The sequence below is a fragment of the Squalius cephalus genome (assembly GCF_949319135.1).
Source record: "Squalius cephalus genome assembly, chromosome: 2".
In the NCBI taxonomy this organism is placed as follows: Eukaryota; Metazoa; Chordata; class Actinopteri; order Cypriniformes; family Leuciscidae; genus Squalius; species Squalius cephalus.
This window is the reverse complement of record NC_137123.1, coordinates 23,218,604-23,238,510: the sequence shown is the minus strand read 5'-3', so window position 1 is coordinate 23,238,510 and position 19,907 is coordinate 23,218,604. Positions and strand designations below refer to the sequence as shown.

Genomic DNA, 19,907 nt, shown 5'->3' with positions numbered 1-19,907 from the left:
AACCTACTTGAATTTAGCAGTTTTTACCAGTATATTTGAGAGATCTAAACCTTTTCATTCTGCCACAAGTTGGGGGTCCTCATGGTCTGGATGATGCATTATCATGTTTACTGTAATTACCTTGTCAATTCTTAATAAAAGAGCCATGTTTGCAGTTGTGCCACCCAGACATTTGAGAATATACAAATTGCTGGACAAAAGTTTTTTCAATTATCTCAACAACTTTAAAACTATTGATATCTAATGTGTTTATATGAAAGGTTTCAAACCTAAAATGATGCCATAGTTTGTTTGTTTTTTATGTTTTATATTTAATTTTAAATAGTTTTCGTAGTCTGTCCATATGTTCGTACAGTTGCACCACCTGACATTTTAGGGGTTTGAGATTAAAAAAAATAAAAAATTAATATGTAGGCTATTATTTAAATGTACTAAAAATGAATTCAAACTAAATATGTTTTATAGAAGTGATAAATGTCATGAATGTATCAAATTATTTTCATAGGAAATGCACAAGGACACAAAAATTTGCACGTCATTTCATTGACCCAAACATATTTCATAAAAGATGTTAAAACCTGTAAATTATGGGTAAATTGGTATTATTGATGCTAATTTTCATGATTTACATAAAAGTCATGCATTACATCTTATAGTCCTTTTATAAACGCATGTTCTTTAAAGTTCAGTCAAGTTTCATTCGTTTGCCATAAATTAATAAAATTATTATATTTTCTGAATTTCCAGTGTTTAAATAGCCTATGACAGAACCGATCAATGTTTGTGTACATCAAAATTTAGCCTACTATTCAACAGCATGGAAAGAGATAAGACCACACTACAAACAGTTCGTTTTCTTTTTATTAGCTTTTACATGTGTTTGTTCCACTTGTGAAAGTAGCCGTTCTTGTTTTCTCCCTGTATTCACCTGTGTCCAGTGCAAAATAATAGGCTATAAAGGGTTTAAGAGTTTCAACAAAAAAAAAAAAAAAAATTATATATATATATATATATATATATATATATATATATATATATATATATATATATATATATATATATATATATATTATTTATTTATTTATTTATTTTTTAAGGATAATAGGCCTGTTTTGAAGCCTCAGTAGGCTACTGGGTACAAAAACTTGGCGTGTATTTCTAGAAACACATCGTATACCTTATATGACTACTTCTATGACCATTAAAACCAAGAGATAGGCCTACATAGCAACAGTTATCGTTAATTGTAGGCTAGTTCATCTTTTTTGATGACAGGTCTATTGATGAACGCTTGGATCAACCAGAACAGGACCGTTGTGATGTGAATGTTGTCCTTGGTTTGTTTTGCATTGACAGTCCTCAATTATTTTTACAACTTTTATAATCTCTGTGTTGTCAACGCATTGCAGTTTCACAGTCTTGTGAGCGACGATGACCGGTGAGCAGACAGCGCAGTGAAAGGAAACTCCGTCTTCACCACTAGAGGGCGACGTGTCGCATTTTCCGAAACAGACGTTGTTTTGGAGCTCCAACGTTTCACATTTTTCATGGAAGATCCTCTGTGAAATAGAAAACATCGTTTTGCAAATTGCTTAAAACATGTAAATCTACAAAATCACACATTATGTATGCATCATAAAAATCCGTAAACTAACCCGTAACGTTACCTGAGAGAAACTCAGCGCACGACACTTTTCTTGACGGACCTCGATGTTCCTAATTGGCAGGACGTATCTGAAGTCTGATTTTCCACGAAACATGAACTGGTTCCAGAATCCTTTCGCGTTTGTAGAGGATGAGCTGTGAGCTAAATTCACAGCTGGTTTGGAGATCATAGTACTGTCCTGCAAGCTTATACTCGAAGGTTGGTTTGTATTTTCTTGAGTTACATTTCCCAACCTCACCACCCTTCTCAAATGCTCAATCCTGCTGCCCCCCTTTGGATCGCCAAATGAAGTTTCACGAGATGCACTTGTGCGATGTGAGACAAACTTTTTAGCCAAATGTGTCTGAAAGAAAATTCCGAATACCTGCATCTGTAAGGTAAAAAGAAGAATTAAGTGAGCGGAACGCATGTTCTCAATACAGAGGGTCGCAGAACATTAAGGTCAGAGCGAGCGGCGTTTGCTTTATCAGGTGTGAAACCAAATGGTATGACACCTTCACAGACATCAAAGACACAACATCTGAGGTACAAGGTAGACATGGTGATTCTTTCTTTCTTTCTTTCTTTTTCTTTCTTTCTTTCTTATTTTAAAGCAGACTACTGACATGCATGTTTGCAAACAATTTTAACAAAGCATTAATAAGCACAAACAGTGACATAAAATATAAATTAAATTAGCCTATATTTAAATATAAATTATTTATGTAACGCAAAGCTTGATTATCAGCATCATTACGCCATGCAGTCTTCAGTCTCACATGATACTTCAGAAATCAATATAAAATGCTGATTTCATAGACAGTGGGGGAAAAAAAAGTATACTTGGTTATTATCAGTGTTGGAAACAGATTGATGCAAGACTTTTTTTTTTTTTTTTTTTTTGGATCCTGTGGTACGTTTTTCAGGATTCATTGATGAATAAAAAGTTAAAAAGAACAGCATTCATTCAAAATATAAATCTTTTCTAAAAATATAAATCTTTACTATCACTTTTTGTCAATGTAACACATCCTTGCTGAATAAAAGTAGGCCTATTAATTTCTTTAAAAAAAAAAAACATTTCAAAAACATTCCCCAAACCATTTGAACAGGATATTGTTACAAAAGATTTCTATTTTAAATAAATGCTGTTCTTTTTTTTTCCCCTTTTTATTCATCAAAGAATCCTGAAGACACGTATCACAGGTTATAAAAAATAAAAAGTGTACACTGTTAAAAATTTATTGTAATTTTACAGGAAATTCCTGGCAACTAATTGCAGTAAATTTACAGCAAGTAATATACAGGATTATTACTGTTTACTTTTACAATAAAGTACTGTATTTATACAGCAGTTGTACTGTGATTATAGTAGCATTATTACAGTAAAATGCTGTAATTTATTTCAATTTACTGTATATTTACTGCAACTCAGTTGCCAGGAATTTCCTGTAATTTCACAGGACAGAATTACAATTTAATATTGTAATTCAATATACTGTATCCTGTTATTTGTAAATATTACAATACAATGCTGCCTGTAATTATCCGTATTAGGCAATTAAAAACACAACAATGATATCTTTTTAATCTTTTATTAAAAACTGTTTTCTTAGGAGGGTGTAAACAGGTGCGTTGAGCCCGTATCTCTTCTCTGCTTTGCAGCCCGTCTGGGAGTTGATTCCACAAAAAGTTCTGAAAACCGAGAGAGGAAAAAAAGTTTTAAGTTTTCATATCTGTTAAATAATGACAAATACTGTGTAAAAAACAAAAGTATTGCTACTTGCTCATAAACAAAAATTATTTTGATGTATTTATTTAATATTAACAACTTAACTTGTTATTAGTTCACCCCAAAAAAATGATGTCATTAATGACTCACCCTCATGTCGTTCCAAGCCCTTAAGACCTCCGTTCATCTTCAGAACACAGTTTAAGATATTTTAGATTTAGTCCGAGAGCTTTCTGTCCCTCCATTGAAAATGTATGTACGGTATACTGTCCATGTCCAGAAAGCTAATAAAGACATCATCAAAGTAGTCCATGTGGCATCAGTGGGTTAGTTAGAATGTTTTGAAGCATCGAAAATACATTTTGGTCCAAAAATAACAAAAACTACGACTTTATTCAGCATTGTATTCTCTTCTGGGTCTGTTGTCAAGACAATCCGGGTTCACGACTCCCCAGTGACGCTGCTGACGTAAGACGCTGCTGACGTGTTATCTGGTGCGCCCGAGCTTCGTTTACAGTCTGAGGGAGACGCACGCTGTAAACAAAACAATCTTCGCAAACATGTCTAAGGATTTCGACACAGAGGAACAATATAAAATAGCTTGAATACAGCGTGCGTCTCCCTCAGACTGTAAACGAAGCTCGGGCGCACCAGATAACACGTCAGCAGCGTCTTACGTCAGCAGCGTCACTGCGGAGTCGTGAACCCGGATTGACAACAGACCCAGAAGAGAATACAATGCTGAATAAAGTCGTAGTTTTTGTTATTTTTGGACCAAAATGTACTTTCGATGCTTCAAAACATTCTAACTAACCCACTGATGTCACATGGACTACTTTGATGATGTCTTTATTAGCTTTCTGGACATGGACAGTATACCGTACATACATTTTCAATGGAGGGACAGAAAGCTCTCGGACTAAATCTAAAATATCTTAAACTGTGTTCCGAAGATGAACGGAGGTCTTACGGGCTTGGAACGACATGAGGGTGAGTCATTAATGACATCATTTTCATTTTTGGGTGAACTAACCCTTTAAAATTTAGAATTACATTGGCTTTTACATTGTTTTTTTGTAAATATATAACGTCATTGCAAGCATGTATGCACTGTCGAATGACGCTTTGGACAAAAGCATCTGCTAAATACCTTAACCACACTTCAAAGTGTTTTATTTAATTAATTAATGAAAGTCGTAATGTTAAACTGCTGTCCGTCAGACTCTTCTGTTTACACATAAATGTCCTGTATGGGAATACCAACTCTAGGTAGAACAGACACTTAACAGTAATAGCTGGGTCTCCATCCAACTTTTAAATGCACATTTTAACCATTTGAAAAAGAAATCCTGACCTGGCTGAAACGGTTAAAATTCACAATATATTTACAATCGGAGTTATATTAATAAACACCCTGATGCTTCAGAGCTTTATAATGGCAGTGGATTGCAACATCAGTTTGAAGCTCAGGAAAGTGCATCTATCCATCATAAAAGTGATTCACACAGCTCTGAAGGGTTAATAATAAAGGCCTTCTGAAGCAAAGCAATGAGTTTGTAAAGTTTTAAATATTAATATTTTTCGTACATGAAGTAAAATAACTAGCTTCCGGCCAAAAGAACAATAACATACAGATTTTACTCTAAAGCGCAACTTATGCGAGTAATACAACGTACTGCTGATATTTACACTACGCCATGACACACTACGCTACTTCTGACGTCATGAGTTGCGCAAGTTGCACTTTGAATGCAAGTAGACTGCGTATGGCTGTTTGGCCGTAAGCTAGAATTTTACTTTGTAACGTGTTAAATATGGATATTTTTCTTACACAAACTCTTCACTTCAGGAGGCCTATTTTAACCCCTCAGAGCCGTGTGGAGCACTTTTATGATGGATAGATGCACTTTTTTGAGCTTCAAACTGATCCACTGCCAATGTAAAGCTTGGAAGTGTCAGGTTTTGTTTTTGTATAACTCAGATTGTATTTGTCAGAAAGAATGGTTTGAAGGCAAGTAAATCATGGGGTAATTTTAATTTAAAAGTGAACTACTCTTTTAACAAAATAAGGGAAGAATATACCTTGTACAATTAAGCAAGGTGTGCTGGGTAGGGTCTCTCTCTGGATATCAGCAGCTGTGGCAGAGGGCTAGAGAATACAAAATGTAAACATTACCAAATGTATTACCAATTACACAACAAATACCAATTACAAATCTATTATTATTTTAATATTCCATACAGTCTGCCAGGCAGCCACATATAATTTGAGAAAAACAAAATGGTTAACTTGATTTTAATACTACTGATAATTTGCTGCCTTCTCTGAAGACAAAGAGAGCAGTGAAAGCCTTTCAACAGAACCCAGGCTCCGAAAAAATATTTAATGACGATGCTGGTTGGAGGTTTAAGTTGCGCACGCGCAGTTTATTTTATATAAAGACAGATTACATGACTGCTCTTTCACCCTGGTTGGCCAAGCACAAAGTAAAGTTATAACATCTGAACAGATGCTATATTCAGCTTTTATCACAGCTATAGCTAACTTAAGTTACAGAATTAAATGAAGATACCAGCATTGTCATTTAATTGAAGCCCATATTTCAAATAACAATTTAACGTTTGTAAACACAAGCAAACGTTATTTGAAATATGGGCTTTAATTAAATGACAATGCTGGTATCTTCATTTAATTCTGTAAGTATTCAGCGACCGTAAAATCTACAAGCTAACGTTACGTTTATGCTAAGTGTGTAAACCACCACGACTTCAAGACCCCCGATTACAAAACAGCAAAACAGAAGTCCTAATAACGTTACTTAGCTAACGTTACAACAGCCTGCCCGGTAGCACGTGTAATCAATGCAATAATAATCTGAGCTAAGGAGGCTTAGGGGCTAACTTTAATACTTATTTTTACAGTCTGTGCTAACATTATTTGAGCTATCGTCATTGTGGTGGTTTTCCATTCACGTTAACAGTTAATTTACAAGCTCAGCTCGACTCGATTCTACTCACCATGCATGTTTGTTTTTCCATTGTGAATATCTAGTGTCTTGTACCTGATGTGATGTGGTAACTTAGCCTACCTTTTCCCTTATGGATTGAAGACGCCGCCACTTCAGCGGGGTCAGTTCAATTTATACCGGGAGTGAGCGAGTCGAGTCGGGGCGAGTTGAGCTAACGTTATAGGGATCTAACTTTACTCTAGCCAATGTCACTGAGAAATATACCAAACAAAAAATTGTGAATATCTCGTACCTTACACCTGCATGTGGTTCCTTTTCCGTATGGATTGAGAAAGAAGACGCCACTTCACCGCGGTCAGTTCAGGTTGTTTTTAGTCGACTCGGGGCGAACGTCACTGAAGCTAATGTCACTGAAATATACCAAACGAAACAATCAGCAGCACTCACTCATATCAACGGTATTAATATATCCATATACTTATAAAATAGATTTCATGTTAACGTTTCATACCTGAGATGTGTTCTTCTTCCAAAAATGTTTGATTCTCTGGTGCCGTTGGCCGCGCGCAATTTCAAAATTCAAACAGCAACGATCCCACAATGCTATGCGGTGGCTGTAAAATAATGCTTCTACAGTGTAGTTACAATAAAATTACAGGACTGTCCATAAATTTCCCATCATGCATTTGCATTTACAATAAAAACATGAATACAATATGTTGTTGTAAAATTTATTGTAAAAATTACATCAATTGCTAACAGTGTAGCTTATGTGGTTATAATCACATTTAAAAATAGTATTTATTATTTTAGCATCAAGAATCCCCCTCTCTGTTTTAATTCTGCTTCCTTCTTTCCTTTTTTCAGTATGCAATTTTACTATGATATAGCCTATCTTGCATTATGTTCCTAATGTTCTTGTTAGCTTTACTTCAGAAGTGCTGATCTGTGTCCAGGTTGAAAGTGTAAAAGGCGGTGACAAAGCCATGGAAGCTCTCAATTATTCCTTCACAGCTTCACCAAAGAGATCAAAAGCTAATTTTAAATAACAGAACAATGACATGCTCACCTATCCACATTATTATGTGTCAGAAGTAGACAGGTGATTGAAAAACATTTCTAATTGAATTGACATGGTGTGTTGAATTGACATGGTTGAGATGTCACCTCAAGTGATAAAGGGAGTTACAAGGGCACATGAATAAAAAAAAAAAAAAAATGATGTGCACGAATAAATCATTTGTAATACTGCAATATAAAAAGAAGAATTGTCCATTTTGATTTTATGGTGACTTTAATGATTTGATTACAATTCCTAAGGGGTAATGGAACAACAGTTTTAAAAAGTGATTTTTCAGTATTTACAACAGGATCTGCAATTTCAATGCGGTTTAAATAAAGGATTTTTGTTATAGGCCTACGAAACAACTTTTTGTCAAGCCAAACATGTCAGTCTCGGAGTAACATGAAATTTATGCCACGAAAACCTCATTCTGTAAAATTATACAGTATAAAATTAATCTGTAAAAAAAGTATAATGATCTACACAAAAAGCATTTTGAATGTCTCTAGCACATTTTATAATTACCCAAAAATCAAACAGAGTTCACCCTTTATGCATGTTATCACGTCCGTCAAAAACTTAGGCTGGTGGTCGGTTGGAATATTAGAACTAAAAACATCGACATAACACACTCATGGGCATCAATCACTTCACTGAATACTTGGCGGCTAGGAAATAAATAATTATTACCTTACAATCCATCTGTTTTCAAATCCACATCATTTGAATATCACAACATCGATGTCTATCAAAAATAACGTGCAAAATACATGGTAGTATTTACAAGAAGCATTGGTCCAGTGAGTAAACGTATTCCCAGGAAAACCCACACCATCGGATGTTTTGAATGTGTCACCGCTTTCCAAGAACAGCGAGAAAATGGCGGTCAGAGCGGCTTCAACATGCTGTCTGTCAGAGACGATAACATGCATAATACATAACGCACACGAGTATAAATTTGTTCTTCACTCGCTGAAATTTAATCAGAATGATGAGTGAAATACTTCACACTGCATGCTAAAGAGAATGTGTGTCAATCCAATTGAAAAACTATTCCATGTTAGTGAACATCGTTCAGTGTGTTGGTTTTGACACACATTTTTTATGCACACTACTCATTCTGATTCTGATATTACTGATTTGAATATTTTCAATAATTTTCTATTCTTGTCGTATCTTTTTTTTTTTCATAATTTTGGCAATAGATGAACTGTTAAAAGAGGGATCTTGAGATGAGTCCCTGTAGTCATCCATTTTTTGTGGGGTGGGATTAGTCCAGCTCCTCCTCTCTAGAGCTCCAATGGAGTGGGGATTAGTCCAGCTCCTCCTCTCTAGAGCTCCAGTGGGGTGGGATTAGTCCAGCTCCTCCTCTCTAGAGCTCCAATGGAGTGGGGATTAGTCCATCTCCTCCTCTCTGGAGCTCCAGTGGGGTAGGATTAGTCCAGCTCCTCCTCTCTAGAGCTCCAGTGGGGTGGGATTAGTCCAGCTCCTCCTCTCTGGAGCTCCAGTGGGGTAGGATTAGTCCAGCTCCTCCTCTCTAGAGCTCCAGTGGGGTGGGATTAGTCCAGCTCCTCCTCTCTGGAGCTCATATGGGGTGGGATTAGTCCAGCTCCTCCTCTCTAGAGCTCCAGTGGGGTGGGATTAGTCCAGCTCCTCCTCTCTGGAGCTCATATGGGGTGGGATTAGTCCAGCTCCTCCTCTCTAGAGCTCCAGTGGGGTGGGATTAGTCCAGCTCCTCCTCTCTGGAGCTCCAGTGGGGTAGGATTAGTCCAGCTCCTCCTCTCTAGAGCTCCAGTGGGGTGGGATTAGTCCAGCTCCTCCTCTCTGGAGCTCATATGGGGTGGGATTAGTCCAGCTCCTCCTCTCTAGAGCTCCAGTGGGGTGGGATTAGTCCAGCTCCTCCTCTCTAGAGCTCCAATGGAGTGGGGATTAGTCCAGCTCCTCCTCTCTAGAGCTCCAGTGGGGTGGGATTAGTCCAGCTCCTCCTCTCTAGAGCTCCAATGGAGTGGGGATTAGTCCAGCTTCTCCTCTCTAGAGCTCCAATGGACTGGGGATTAGTCCAGCTCCTCCTCTCTGGAGCTCCAATGGGGTGGTATTAGTCCAGCTCCTCCTCTCTAGAGCTCCAGTGGGGTGGGATTAGTCCAGCTTCTCCTCTCTAGAGCTTCAATGGACTGGGGATTAGTCCAGCTCCTCCTCTCTGGAGCTCCAATGGGGTGGTATTAGTCCAGCTCCTCCTCTCTAGAGCTCCAGTGGGGTGGGATTAGTACAGCTCCTCCTCTCTGGAGCTCCAATGGTGTAGAGGGGTAGAGTTGTGGGTAGGGCTAGGGTGTGGTTGGATATTCTAGCTCCACCCATTAGGCCCAAATTACATGTAAGCTCAACCCATTTGCTCTGCAGTGAGCAGCTTCTCTCCAATTTGACTCACATGCTGATATAATATATTGTAGCGTCTGGACCAATCGGACACACACAATTCATTTATTTAATGAATAATCCAGCAAACTCACTGTGAAACTTTCACCAAAACTTAACATCCCCAAATAAAGCTAACACACTGGCAGGACGGTGTCTTGTTACAGGAAACACAAAGAGTTTTACGACCCAAAAGAATGTGACCGCATGTGGAAGAGAGAGACAATGGGAAGACAGAAACACTCTGCAAAACAGACTCTCCTGCATTCATTTAGTGATGAATTGACTAACATTAAATTAACATGCATTCCAGAACATTTTGAGAATGATTTACTGTTGTGTCTTGTGTCTTGTAATAATTCTGTTGATACAATGATCTCTTTGATACTATGTAGTTATTACAGGACCAACAATCAGTGTACCCCACTTATACCATGTTTGGTCTCGATAAATTGGTACTTTGAAGATCGAAATGATTGTGTACATGATATGCCAATAGCTGTGCAACACATTAGTATTACTAAGAATCTTCCTTAGTAGTGTCATTAAACACCAATCCAGCATGCCAGTCCGAGTGAGCACGCTTAAGACAAAGGCTTGTAAATCCTGGTGACAGAGGAAACTCCCGCCAGAAATTCTACCCTTCTCATTGGGCGAACCAGCCCGCATAGGGCTGTCCTTTGTCAAGCTTTAAAAGTCACTGACCACAAGATCTGGCCCTCTAAGCTCTTGCCCTCGGACCTAAACTGCAGCTTCCCGGCCGAGTCAGCCTGCCTTTCTTAAATCCAACCAAGAAGGAAACGGACAACTCTTGCCTTAAGGATGCTGTGTGTTCCAGCATGGCCTCAACAGGCCCAGGGCAGGAGGCTTCGAAGCATCCAGGACATGTGCTCACTCCAGCATCAAGGACAACCTCAGGAGTTCAGTGACGTCATTCAACACGGACGAAGTCCCTCGCAACTTTCACCATGTGCTCTTTGTGTCCTGCCGGCCCAGAACGTGTAGGCCACAATCTGCACTCCAGCCATGAGAACAGCGACAATACCAGTTCATCCTATCTTCTTCATCCAACGGAGAAAAAACGATTGCAACTTGCACCATGACTTTTGACACTCAAGGACCCAATGACGAATTCAATCTTCAGCCACTTCAAGAATTGACCATGCAAGTACAGTATATCAATTTAATGAGGTGTTCTGAAAATGATCAGCTGATGGTTCTTTTCATACTGAAATAGATCTTGCTCCATAGTTCTATTTCCTGTTTCCGGTTCCACATCACTCACCCCTTTGCATGTATGTATGTATGTATGAATTTATGTATGTTTGTTTAGTGTTAGTTATGTTTGTGATTTAGTTAATAAAACTTGTGCACAATTATGAATTTGATTTCTGATCCTCTGTTTGCATACAAAGTCCCTTTTACGATCTTGAACTTGTTACAATATGCTCTAATTGCTGTACATGCTAAGGAATAATTATTTTTCAGTGACCATGAAATATACCCTTTTCTTAGAATAAATGAATAATCAAAGTGTTCGTTGGAACTGATTAATTGATTGTAATATTAATTGGCTTACCTCAAAGTTAATCTAATTTACTGACCCAAATATTAATAATTAATCATAATTAGTAATTATGGATTATTATTAATATTTCCCCTTTGAGCTAATGTCTTTAGAATATCTTATAAACCTGACAGGTGATTTTTATTAAATGTAGTTTGATCACTTCTCAGTTGTTTATAAGATTAAAGCAATTATCAAACTTGGATAAAATGTTGTTTAATTTTCCAACGAAAAATGATAAATCTGTACATTTGTACAGTTAGCAGATTTTGACTCATAACTAACATTAACTTCTTTTTTTTTATCTTTAGTAAAATCACACAATGAACTCATACAGTTTGCCTATTCTGAGTGCTGTCACCCCGTTCTCATGAGACAGCATTTGTCAGTCCTAATGTTAGAAATGTTTAAAACGTAGATGAAAATCAGAGTCTTAAAATCTCTAAAACTAAAAATCTGCACTTGTCTGACTGGTCGGATCGGCAGCCAGGTGCGTGTGTTGAATAACTTAACTGTGTGTTTGCCTGTTGGTATGCGGACACACCTGTTTCCAGGAGGTCTCCACTCCATAACTGAAGGAGCACTTACGGAGCGGAAGAGAACCGAGGCAAAAAACCAAAAACATTCAGGAAAAGACACGGACAGACAAGAGGTTCGTTTTTTAAGGAGTATCTACGTCTGTGAATTTGTCTTTTAGATTATATTTTCATACACTCATCTGTGTCTGTATGTAAAGTTTTCGTAAGGTTGGGTTCTACCTTATATATCCTTCCTGTCTGAATGTCTAAAAGACGACATGCAATTGACTGACATCATGTGATTTCAATTACTTTGTAAACACAGCAGATTTATATTATTAATTTTTATTTTTTTTTATTATTATTTTTGTTTACATGCTCTTAATGAGGTACATTTGTCAGAAGCAGCCCTACAGTGTTATAGAGCATAGGAAGTTTCATGAAGCATGTAATTGGCTGCTAATTTGTATTTAAGATAAACTCATATGCGATGGTGTTCTAAGAGCACATCAGAGTATTTTCTTGGTCTTGGGTTTTGTGACAGTATGTTTTATTCGATCGTTTGTACATTATGTAATGGTAAGTTGGCTGCTCCTATCAGCTTTGTTGTATGTGTGTAGCTAGTCTGACTTCATTCCAACATTTCAGTTAGCAATAGTTTATAATAACTGAAAATTGTTTTAAAAAACATTGTTTTTGACAGGTAAACATTCACTTTAAAGGAATCCATTCAAGTTTTGAGAATTCATATGGTTTCTGAAGGATCGGGATTTTTCTATGTATAAATGATAAACTTGTAAAACAAACATCTTTATTGTAGTTATTGGTGTACGTGTTTGAGTGTATCTGCATGTTTTTGTGTTTTTCAATCAGTCTGTATGCTTTCAGATATACGATGTCATTTCCTGGTGAATTCCTGTCAGAGGAGCAGTTTACCTGTTCCATTTGCCTAGACGTCTTCACCAATCCTGTGTCCACACCCTGCGGCCACAGCTTCTGCTCATCATGTATCACTTCCTACTGGGAGGGCCAGGGAAAAAGCTGTTTCTGTCCCTTGTGCAAGGAAAGCTTCCGCAAGCGCCCTGAGCTCCACATCAATCACACGCTCAGGGAGATCACAGAGCAGTTTAAGCGGATGGCGGAGACCACGATGAGCACGCCCAGAAGTGCACCTGCAGATTTACCCACCAACCCATTCTCTGCAGCGAAGCCTGGAGGGCAGCTCAGACTGGTAGAGCTACCCAGTGGGCTACTGCCAGAGATGAAGAGCCGCTTCCAAAGAACGTCATCCAGAGAGCTTTTGGCATCCCCTGATGCTCATTCTCTCCCTCCGGCCAAGACACCTAAAAGAAACTTTAGTGGAGCAGGTTCCAATGGGCCACAGTGTCCCAGACATGGCTATGGTTTGGAGCTGTTCTGCAAGACTGATCAGACATGTGTATGCATTATATGCGCAGAGAGGGAACATAACGGGCATTCTGTGATGGAGGCCAAGAGAGAGATGAATATTAAGAAGGTTAGTGTGAGAATTTAATATTGAGGTATAGGGCTCAGCCTCAGTGTCAATGTTTATAAGTGTATGTGTCCATTTGATCATTTTGTATCTCTCCTCAGTCCCAGCTGCGTATCTTGGAGGTGGAGCTACAAGGATTGATCTCAGTCAGAGAGAAGAAGATAGAGAAGATCCAAACATCACTTGCAGAAATTCAAGTGTGTGCATCTTTGTCATATAGTGTTTTAAAGGAATAGTTCACCCAAAAATGAAAATTGTGTCATTATTCACTCACCTTCATGTTGTTTCAAACACATATGCTGTTTTTATCCTATGTAATAGGATACAAAAGGAGAATTTTTGAAGAATGTTCACATGACTTTGTTGTGATGAGCTCTGTTAAAGTCAGGATGAAACGGAAGTTGCTATTGTCATATCTTTCCTATTGTGATGTATATCCAGGTGAAACGGCTTCTCAAACAAGAAAAAATGTAGGACGGGACTTGATTTTTTCCATCTTGAATTGATTGGTTCGTTGCATGGTTGGAATTTACTATTCCTGTGATGTCATGTGAGTGACAGGTTGTCCTGCCCTCGGACCAGTAAATACATCATCAGAGAAGAGATGTCAAGTTTTGATTAAAGATTATGAGGGCACATGGATTTTAAAATAGAGTAATGATATGCACAGATAAATCATTTATAATAAACACTTACATTTTCCATTAAAAAATCATTCTTTTTGATTTCATGGTGATTTTAAGCCCTACACTCATGGTACAAAAGTTGTCACTGGGGTGGTGCCATTTTAAAAGTTATTTATTGACTGATTTTCACCCACGAAAATGTGCTGAACAAAAGTAAATGTGATAGCCTTCTGAAGCCACGCAAGCTTTGTGATAGGAACAGACCAAAAATTAAGTTGTTTATTCACTGTTTGTTTTTAATGACTTTTTTGCACAAACCAATCTGTATTGTTCAAAAGACCAAAATCCTTTTTTTTTTTTTTTCGTCACTGGAGCTTAACTGTCATGGTCACCATTAACTGTTGCTGTGTGAAAAACATGTATGTGAATATTCTTCAAAATATCAAATTTTTGTTCCACAGAAGAAAGTCAAATGGGTTTAAAGGATAAGAGGGTGAGTAAATGATGATAGAATTTTTCATGTTTGGGTGAACTATGCCTTTAAATATTTTATTTATACTTCAGCATTTCTTTACTCTCATAATTGTCTTTCTTTACATTCTTATCTGGTTTTCTGCTACATTATTTTCTCATCTCATTTACTTGCCTATAAGGTGAATGCAAATCAAGAGAAAGTAGGAACAGTGAGTATGTTTGCTGAGTTGATGAAAGCTGTCGAGAAGTCCCAGGCTGAACTTCTGGAGGTGGTGGAGATGGGACAGCGGGCTGCCGAACTTCGCTCTCAGGCCTTCATACGTGAGCTGCAGACGGAGATCTCAGAACTTAAACAAAGATGCAGCAACCTCAACCAGCTAACCCAATCCCAAGATCCTCTTACCTTCTTCAAGGTCTCATTTAAATCCAGATGTTAATGGTTTAGTTAATGAAAGTCAAGAAATTGTCCTGTATATTCACCTTTTATTTAAAGCTTAAATAATTGAACACGTCAAGTCAATTGTGTTGTTCGTTTTGTATTTTATATCCCAATATGTAACCAGTATTTTATTTATTGCTGTTTCTTCTCAGACATATCCAGCCTATAGTAGTTTACCTGTGACAAAGAGCTGGGAAGAAGTGGCCTTGACCCCTGACCCCACTGCAGGGGCAGTGCTGAGGAATGTCACTCGGATGGTGGAGGAGGCTCAGGAAAGGCTCAGGAGACTGTCAGCGATGTGTAAGAGAAAGTTCCTTCCTGAAATGCTCTTTAACATGTACATCAAATACATCATACTGTATGCACACTCACGTATTTCACTTTGCATATGGTTCATGTGAATAAAATGAGGACATCTTCTTTGATTCAATAGATCTTCAGATGCTTCCCCTCACCAAACATTATTTGTTTAAAACCAGTGAAATATTAAGAGCATTTTTTTTCTTTGCATGCACATATCACTGGTTTCAGTCATGTTCATGGTATGTATTGTTGTACTTTCAGGTTTGCACACTTCCATGGAAAACTCACCGGAAATATATCAACAAAGTACGTTTTGTTTTTTCTTCACTTTTTTGATAGTTTTTCCTCATCCACTCCAATTTCAGCAAAATCATAAAAAAGTTGTAATGTCAATACTGAGAACTAAATTTTCTACATTATAGTCCATTTTTCAAAGCCAGGGTTAATATCTACAACTAATCTAGTTTATACTTTAAACTTAAAAACATTATGTACTTCGAATATTGTTGGATCTTATGACAAATTATTTGTAGATAAAAGTCTCTGCAAAAGGAATAAATGTATGTGTAAATGTAGTACATCCTCCCCAAGAGTATCATAAAATTTTGAAGGTTTTAAAGGATTAGTTCACTCCAGAATTAAAATTTTCTGATAATTTACTCACGCCCATGTCAACCAAGATATCTTTCTTGGATATTTTTCAAGATGTCTTTCTTTCTTCGTCGAAAAGAAATTAAGGTTTTTGAGGAAAACATTGCAGGATTTTTCTCCATATAGTGGACTTCAATGGGGACCAACGAGTTGAAGGTCCAAATATCAGTTTCAGTGCAGCTTTAAAGGGCTCTACATGATCCCAGCCGAGGAATAAGGGAAAAGTTTACATTTATATTAAATTAATATACTTTTGAACCACAAATGCTCGTCTTGCACTAGCTATGCGATGCGGGTCCATGATTTCACGCATTACGTAATCAAGTTGGAAAGGTTACGTGTGACGTAGGAGGAAGTACCGACCCAGTGTTTAAAAGTGTGTACTTGCATTTGACTTGGCCTTCGCATGTTCGCTTTGTAAACATAGACAGTATAAGAAATGGACACAGCGACCCCATTGGATTCAACTGAGAAAAGTGAAGTCAATTAGAAGCACTCACTTCCTGATGGCTGAGCGTATACTGCGCAGACTCAAACTAAGCTTGACGACGTGAGCAACCCGTCTGTCTTCTAGTAGCTGTGCCAAGAGAAATCTGAATCATTCCCTTGCGAAACTTGCAGAGACGGAGAATGTGAGTAGGAGGTGTCCATGAGCTAGGAGCAGGAGAAACTTTTGCTAAGTATTCTGATTAATTATTTTGTAATTTTGCCTCCACGTCCCCCCGATTGCCCGCGAGCTTCTCCTCCTGTCCATACTGTAATTTATCTACTGTGCGACAGAGAGTCGCGTGGTTATGACGCAATCGTTAGCCTATTTTTTACAAAAACTGCTTCTACGGGGCCATAACGTAAGATACAAGGTAATGGAGCCTTTTATACATTTTCGTGTTTCTTTAGAAATAAATAATGGACAAATGGAGTCTTTAAACGCCTCAGATGTAAAGTTATTCGCTGTCAAAGTGACGGCAAAATGAATGGGAGTCAATGGAACGCTAACAGCAGGTGAGGGTCTGCTAATCAATGGCGGCGCCCGGGGAAGCTTCAATGTTTTCTGAAACATTGGCCCACTGTTTGTAACCACTGGGTCGGTACTTCCACCTACGTCACGCGTGAGTCGCGTGACCTTTCCAATGTGATTACGTAATGTGTGGCGAATCACAGTTAGTGCAAGACGAGCATTTGTGGTTAAAAAGCATATCATTATTTATTTATTTTAGAAAATGACCAATCGTTTCGCTAGATAAGACCCTTATTCCTTGGCTGGGTTCGTGTAGAGCCCTTTTAAGCTGTAAATTGGACCTTCAGCCCATTGGTCCCCGTTGAAGTCCACTATATGGAGAAAAATCCTGCAATGTTTTCCTCAAAAACCTTAATTTCTTTTGGACTGAAGAAAGAAAGACATGAACATCTTGGATGACATGGGGGTGAGTAAATTATCAGGAATTTTTAATTCTGGTGTGAACTAATCCTTTAACTTATCATACCTTCACATAAAACACTGCTTTTGCTTTTGACAGAATCAGAGGAAATCTTACTTACTTGTTAGTATAATCAATGTTGAAGATAGTTATTGCTGCTTAATATTTTTGTGGAAAGCGTGACATTTTTTCCAGGATTCTTTGATAAAATTGAACGTTCAAAAGAACTACATATATATTTAAAATACTTTTTTTAATGGTAGTTTCTTTTGAAAATATTCAAGTCCGCGTGAACCGGAAGTTGCAAACGACTTTTCTCCATTGTTGTGACGTATTTCCCAGTGAAAAGGAATATTGAACAGAGGGCAGGATTTTACTCTAGTGCTCCTCCTCTCCATCTCTCACTCATAGCAGACTAGCGGTTTGAGGGGAGTGGTTAAGCGTTTCCCAACCCAAGCCGTCAAACCTACATCATCAGAGAAGGAACGCCATTCCAGACCGGAAGTAACTTTTCAGACTTTGATTAAAGATTACGACGGCAAACTGTTTTTTTCTGTGTATTAACTTGCACGGATTAATTTTTCACCACACAACTAGTAATATGCGCTAACAAAGTAAATAGGGTCAATTTTGATTTCAGTTAGACTTTAAGCAGCACATTGATAATAATAATACATTTTTCTTAAGCAGCAAATCATCATATTAGAATGATTTCTGAAGGATCATGTGACACTGAAGACTGGAGTAATGATGCTGAAAATTCAGCTTTGCATCTCAGGAATTAATTACATTTTAAAATATATTCAAATAGAAACAGTTATTTTAAATTGTAATAAATAACATCAAATAAATGAAGCCTTGGTGAATATAAAAGACTTCTTTCAAAACTTTTCAAAATTCTTATTATTCCAAACTTTAGTTGTGTATTAGGGTGGCTCTGTAGTAAGTCTTGTACAAAGCCTCTTAATTCTGAATTGTTTTATTTTAAAATTAATATTTTTCTTCTGCTTTTCTCTAACTAGAAGTGTGGAGAATGCCGGAATATGCAAGTATGAGATCATTTTTATTCTCTGTCTGCACACCATAAGATACTCTAAATATTTATGTCCCCACTTTCATTTGTATTCCTGCAATCACTGTGTTTTCAACTCTTCTGTTTCTCTGCTCAGTGGACGTGACCTTAGATCGAGACACAGCCCATCCACGTCTGATCATCTCTGAGGATGGTAAACAGGTGCGCTGCAGTGACCGCTACCAGATGGTGCCAGACACACTCGAACGGTTTGACCGTGTGGTGTGTGTACTTGGCCGTCAAGGTATCAGCTCTGGCTGCCAATACTGGGAGGTCTTGGTGGGTGAGAAGACGGACTGGGATTTGGGCATTGCCAGCCGCTCTATTAACAGGAAAGGAAAAATAGCCGCAAACCCAGCTAATGGATTTTGGTTCCTAAGTCTACGTGACAAGAATGAATATGTCTTTCGCACAGAACCACCAACGCCTATAAACATAAACCCACAACCGCAGAGTGTCGGCGTGTTTGTGGACTATGAGAAAGGTCAATTGTCCTTTTATAATGCAGAGACAAAGTCACTGATATTTGCCCTCACAGACTCCTTTACAGAGACTTTATATCCTTTCTTCAGCCCATGCACCAACAAATCTGGCAAAAATGAGGCACCCCTTATCATATGGCCTGCCTATCCAGCTGACCCAAGCTGGCTGACTGAAAAATGAAAGAATAGTGGGATAGAAACAAAGAAATATATCTCACAGGTTATTTACTTATTTACTTTAGTTATATAATTCCAATCCTAATTATAAAAAATATTATGGTTTTAATTTTCAATCCATGTGATCATATGGCTTAATTGCTTTATATATATATATATATATATATATATATATATATATATATATATATATATTATATTATTATTATTTTTTTACAAACCATTAAACAGTTCATCTTATGTACCTAGTACGATTGCCAAGGTTTAAAATTGAAATTTTATTTGACACTTAATATAACATTGGTTGGTGATGTTATATGGAGTTATGATTGCAAAATAACCTCTCTTTTAGTTTGTATTTAACCAAGCATAAAAATGTATAATGTTCAAATATGTGTTTTGTACGTTATAATAAAACAAAAATAAATGTGAATCTGTATACAGTATAGGTGACTGCTGCATCTCTCTTGTATTTTTGGGTTGCCTTTATGTACAGTACTGTATGCAAGGCAGGGGCTTTATGTTACACAATAATTTCTAATAATAATAATAATAATAATAATAAACAATCATTCTGCCTTTCATCAACGATTCACTATTCTTTTTTGTAAAAAAAACAACGTCATGTTTTATTTAAAAGCAACTTCTCTGTTGGCTTAGCCTGTATCTTGATATCTTGATGGGGTTAGTTCACCCCAAAATTTTGTCATTACTTACTGACCCACATGTTGTTCCAAACCCGTTCGTTCATCTTTGAAACACAAATCAAGATATTTTTAATGAAATCTGAGAGCTTTCTGTCCCTCCATTGACAGCTATGCTACGCAACTACCATTTATAAGCCCC

General features: G+C 37.5%; 1 protein-coding gene and 1 long non-coding RNA gene across 2 annotated transcripts; one reads left to right on the top strand and one right to left on the bottom strand.

The window, feature by feature from the left end:
* Nucleotides 1–3,257: 3,257 nt before the first annotated feature.
* Nucleotides 3,258–6,935, bottom strand: LOC307154654. Its single transcript, XR_013820410.1, has 4 exons — nucleotides 6,858–6,935; nucleotides 6,639–6,756; nucleotides 5,460–5,526; nucleotides 3,258–3,340 (listed from the first exon to the last, which is right to left on the bottom strand). It is a non-coding gene; the product is annotated as an uncharacterized lncRNA (long non-coding RNA).
* A 5,033-nt stretch (nucleotides 6,936–11,968) lies between these two features.
* On the top strand, nucleotides 11,969–19,136 carry btr01 (bloodthirsty-related gene family, member 1). Its single transcript, XM_079859684.1, has 8 exons — nucleotides 11,969–12,040; nucleotides 12,795–13,422; nucleotides 13,521–13,616; nucleotides 14,699–14,932; nucleotides 15,111–15,258; nucleotides 15,523–15,567; nucleotides 18,353–18,379; nucleotides 18,500–19,136. The coding sequence occupies exons 2-8, from the start codon at nucleotides 12,802–12,804 to the stop codon at nucleotides 19,063–19,065; spliced, it is 1,737 nt and encodes a 578-aa protein (XP_079715810.1). The 5' UTR covers nucleotides 11,969–12,040; nucleotides 12,795–12,801; the 3' UTR covers nucleotides 19,066–19,136.
* Nucleotides 19,137–19,907: the final 771 nt, after the last annotated feature.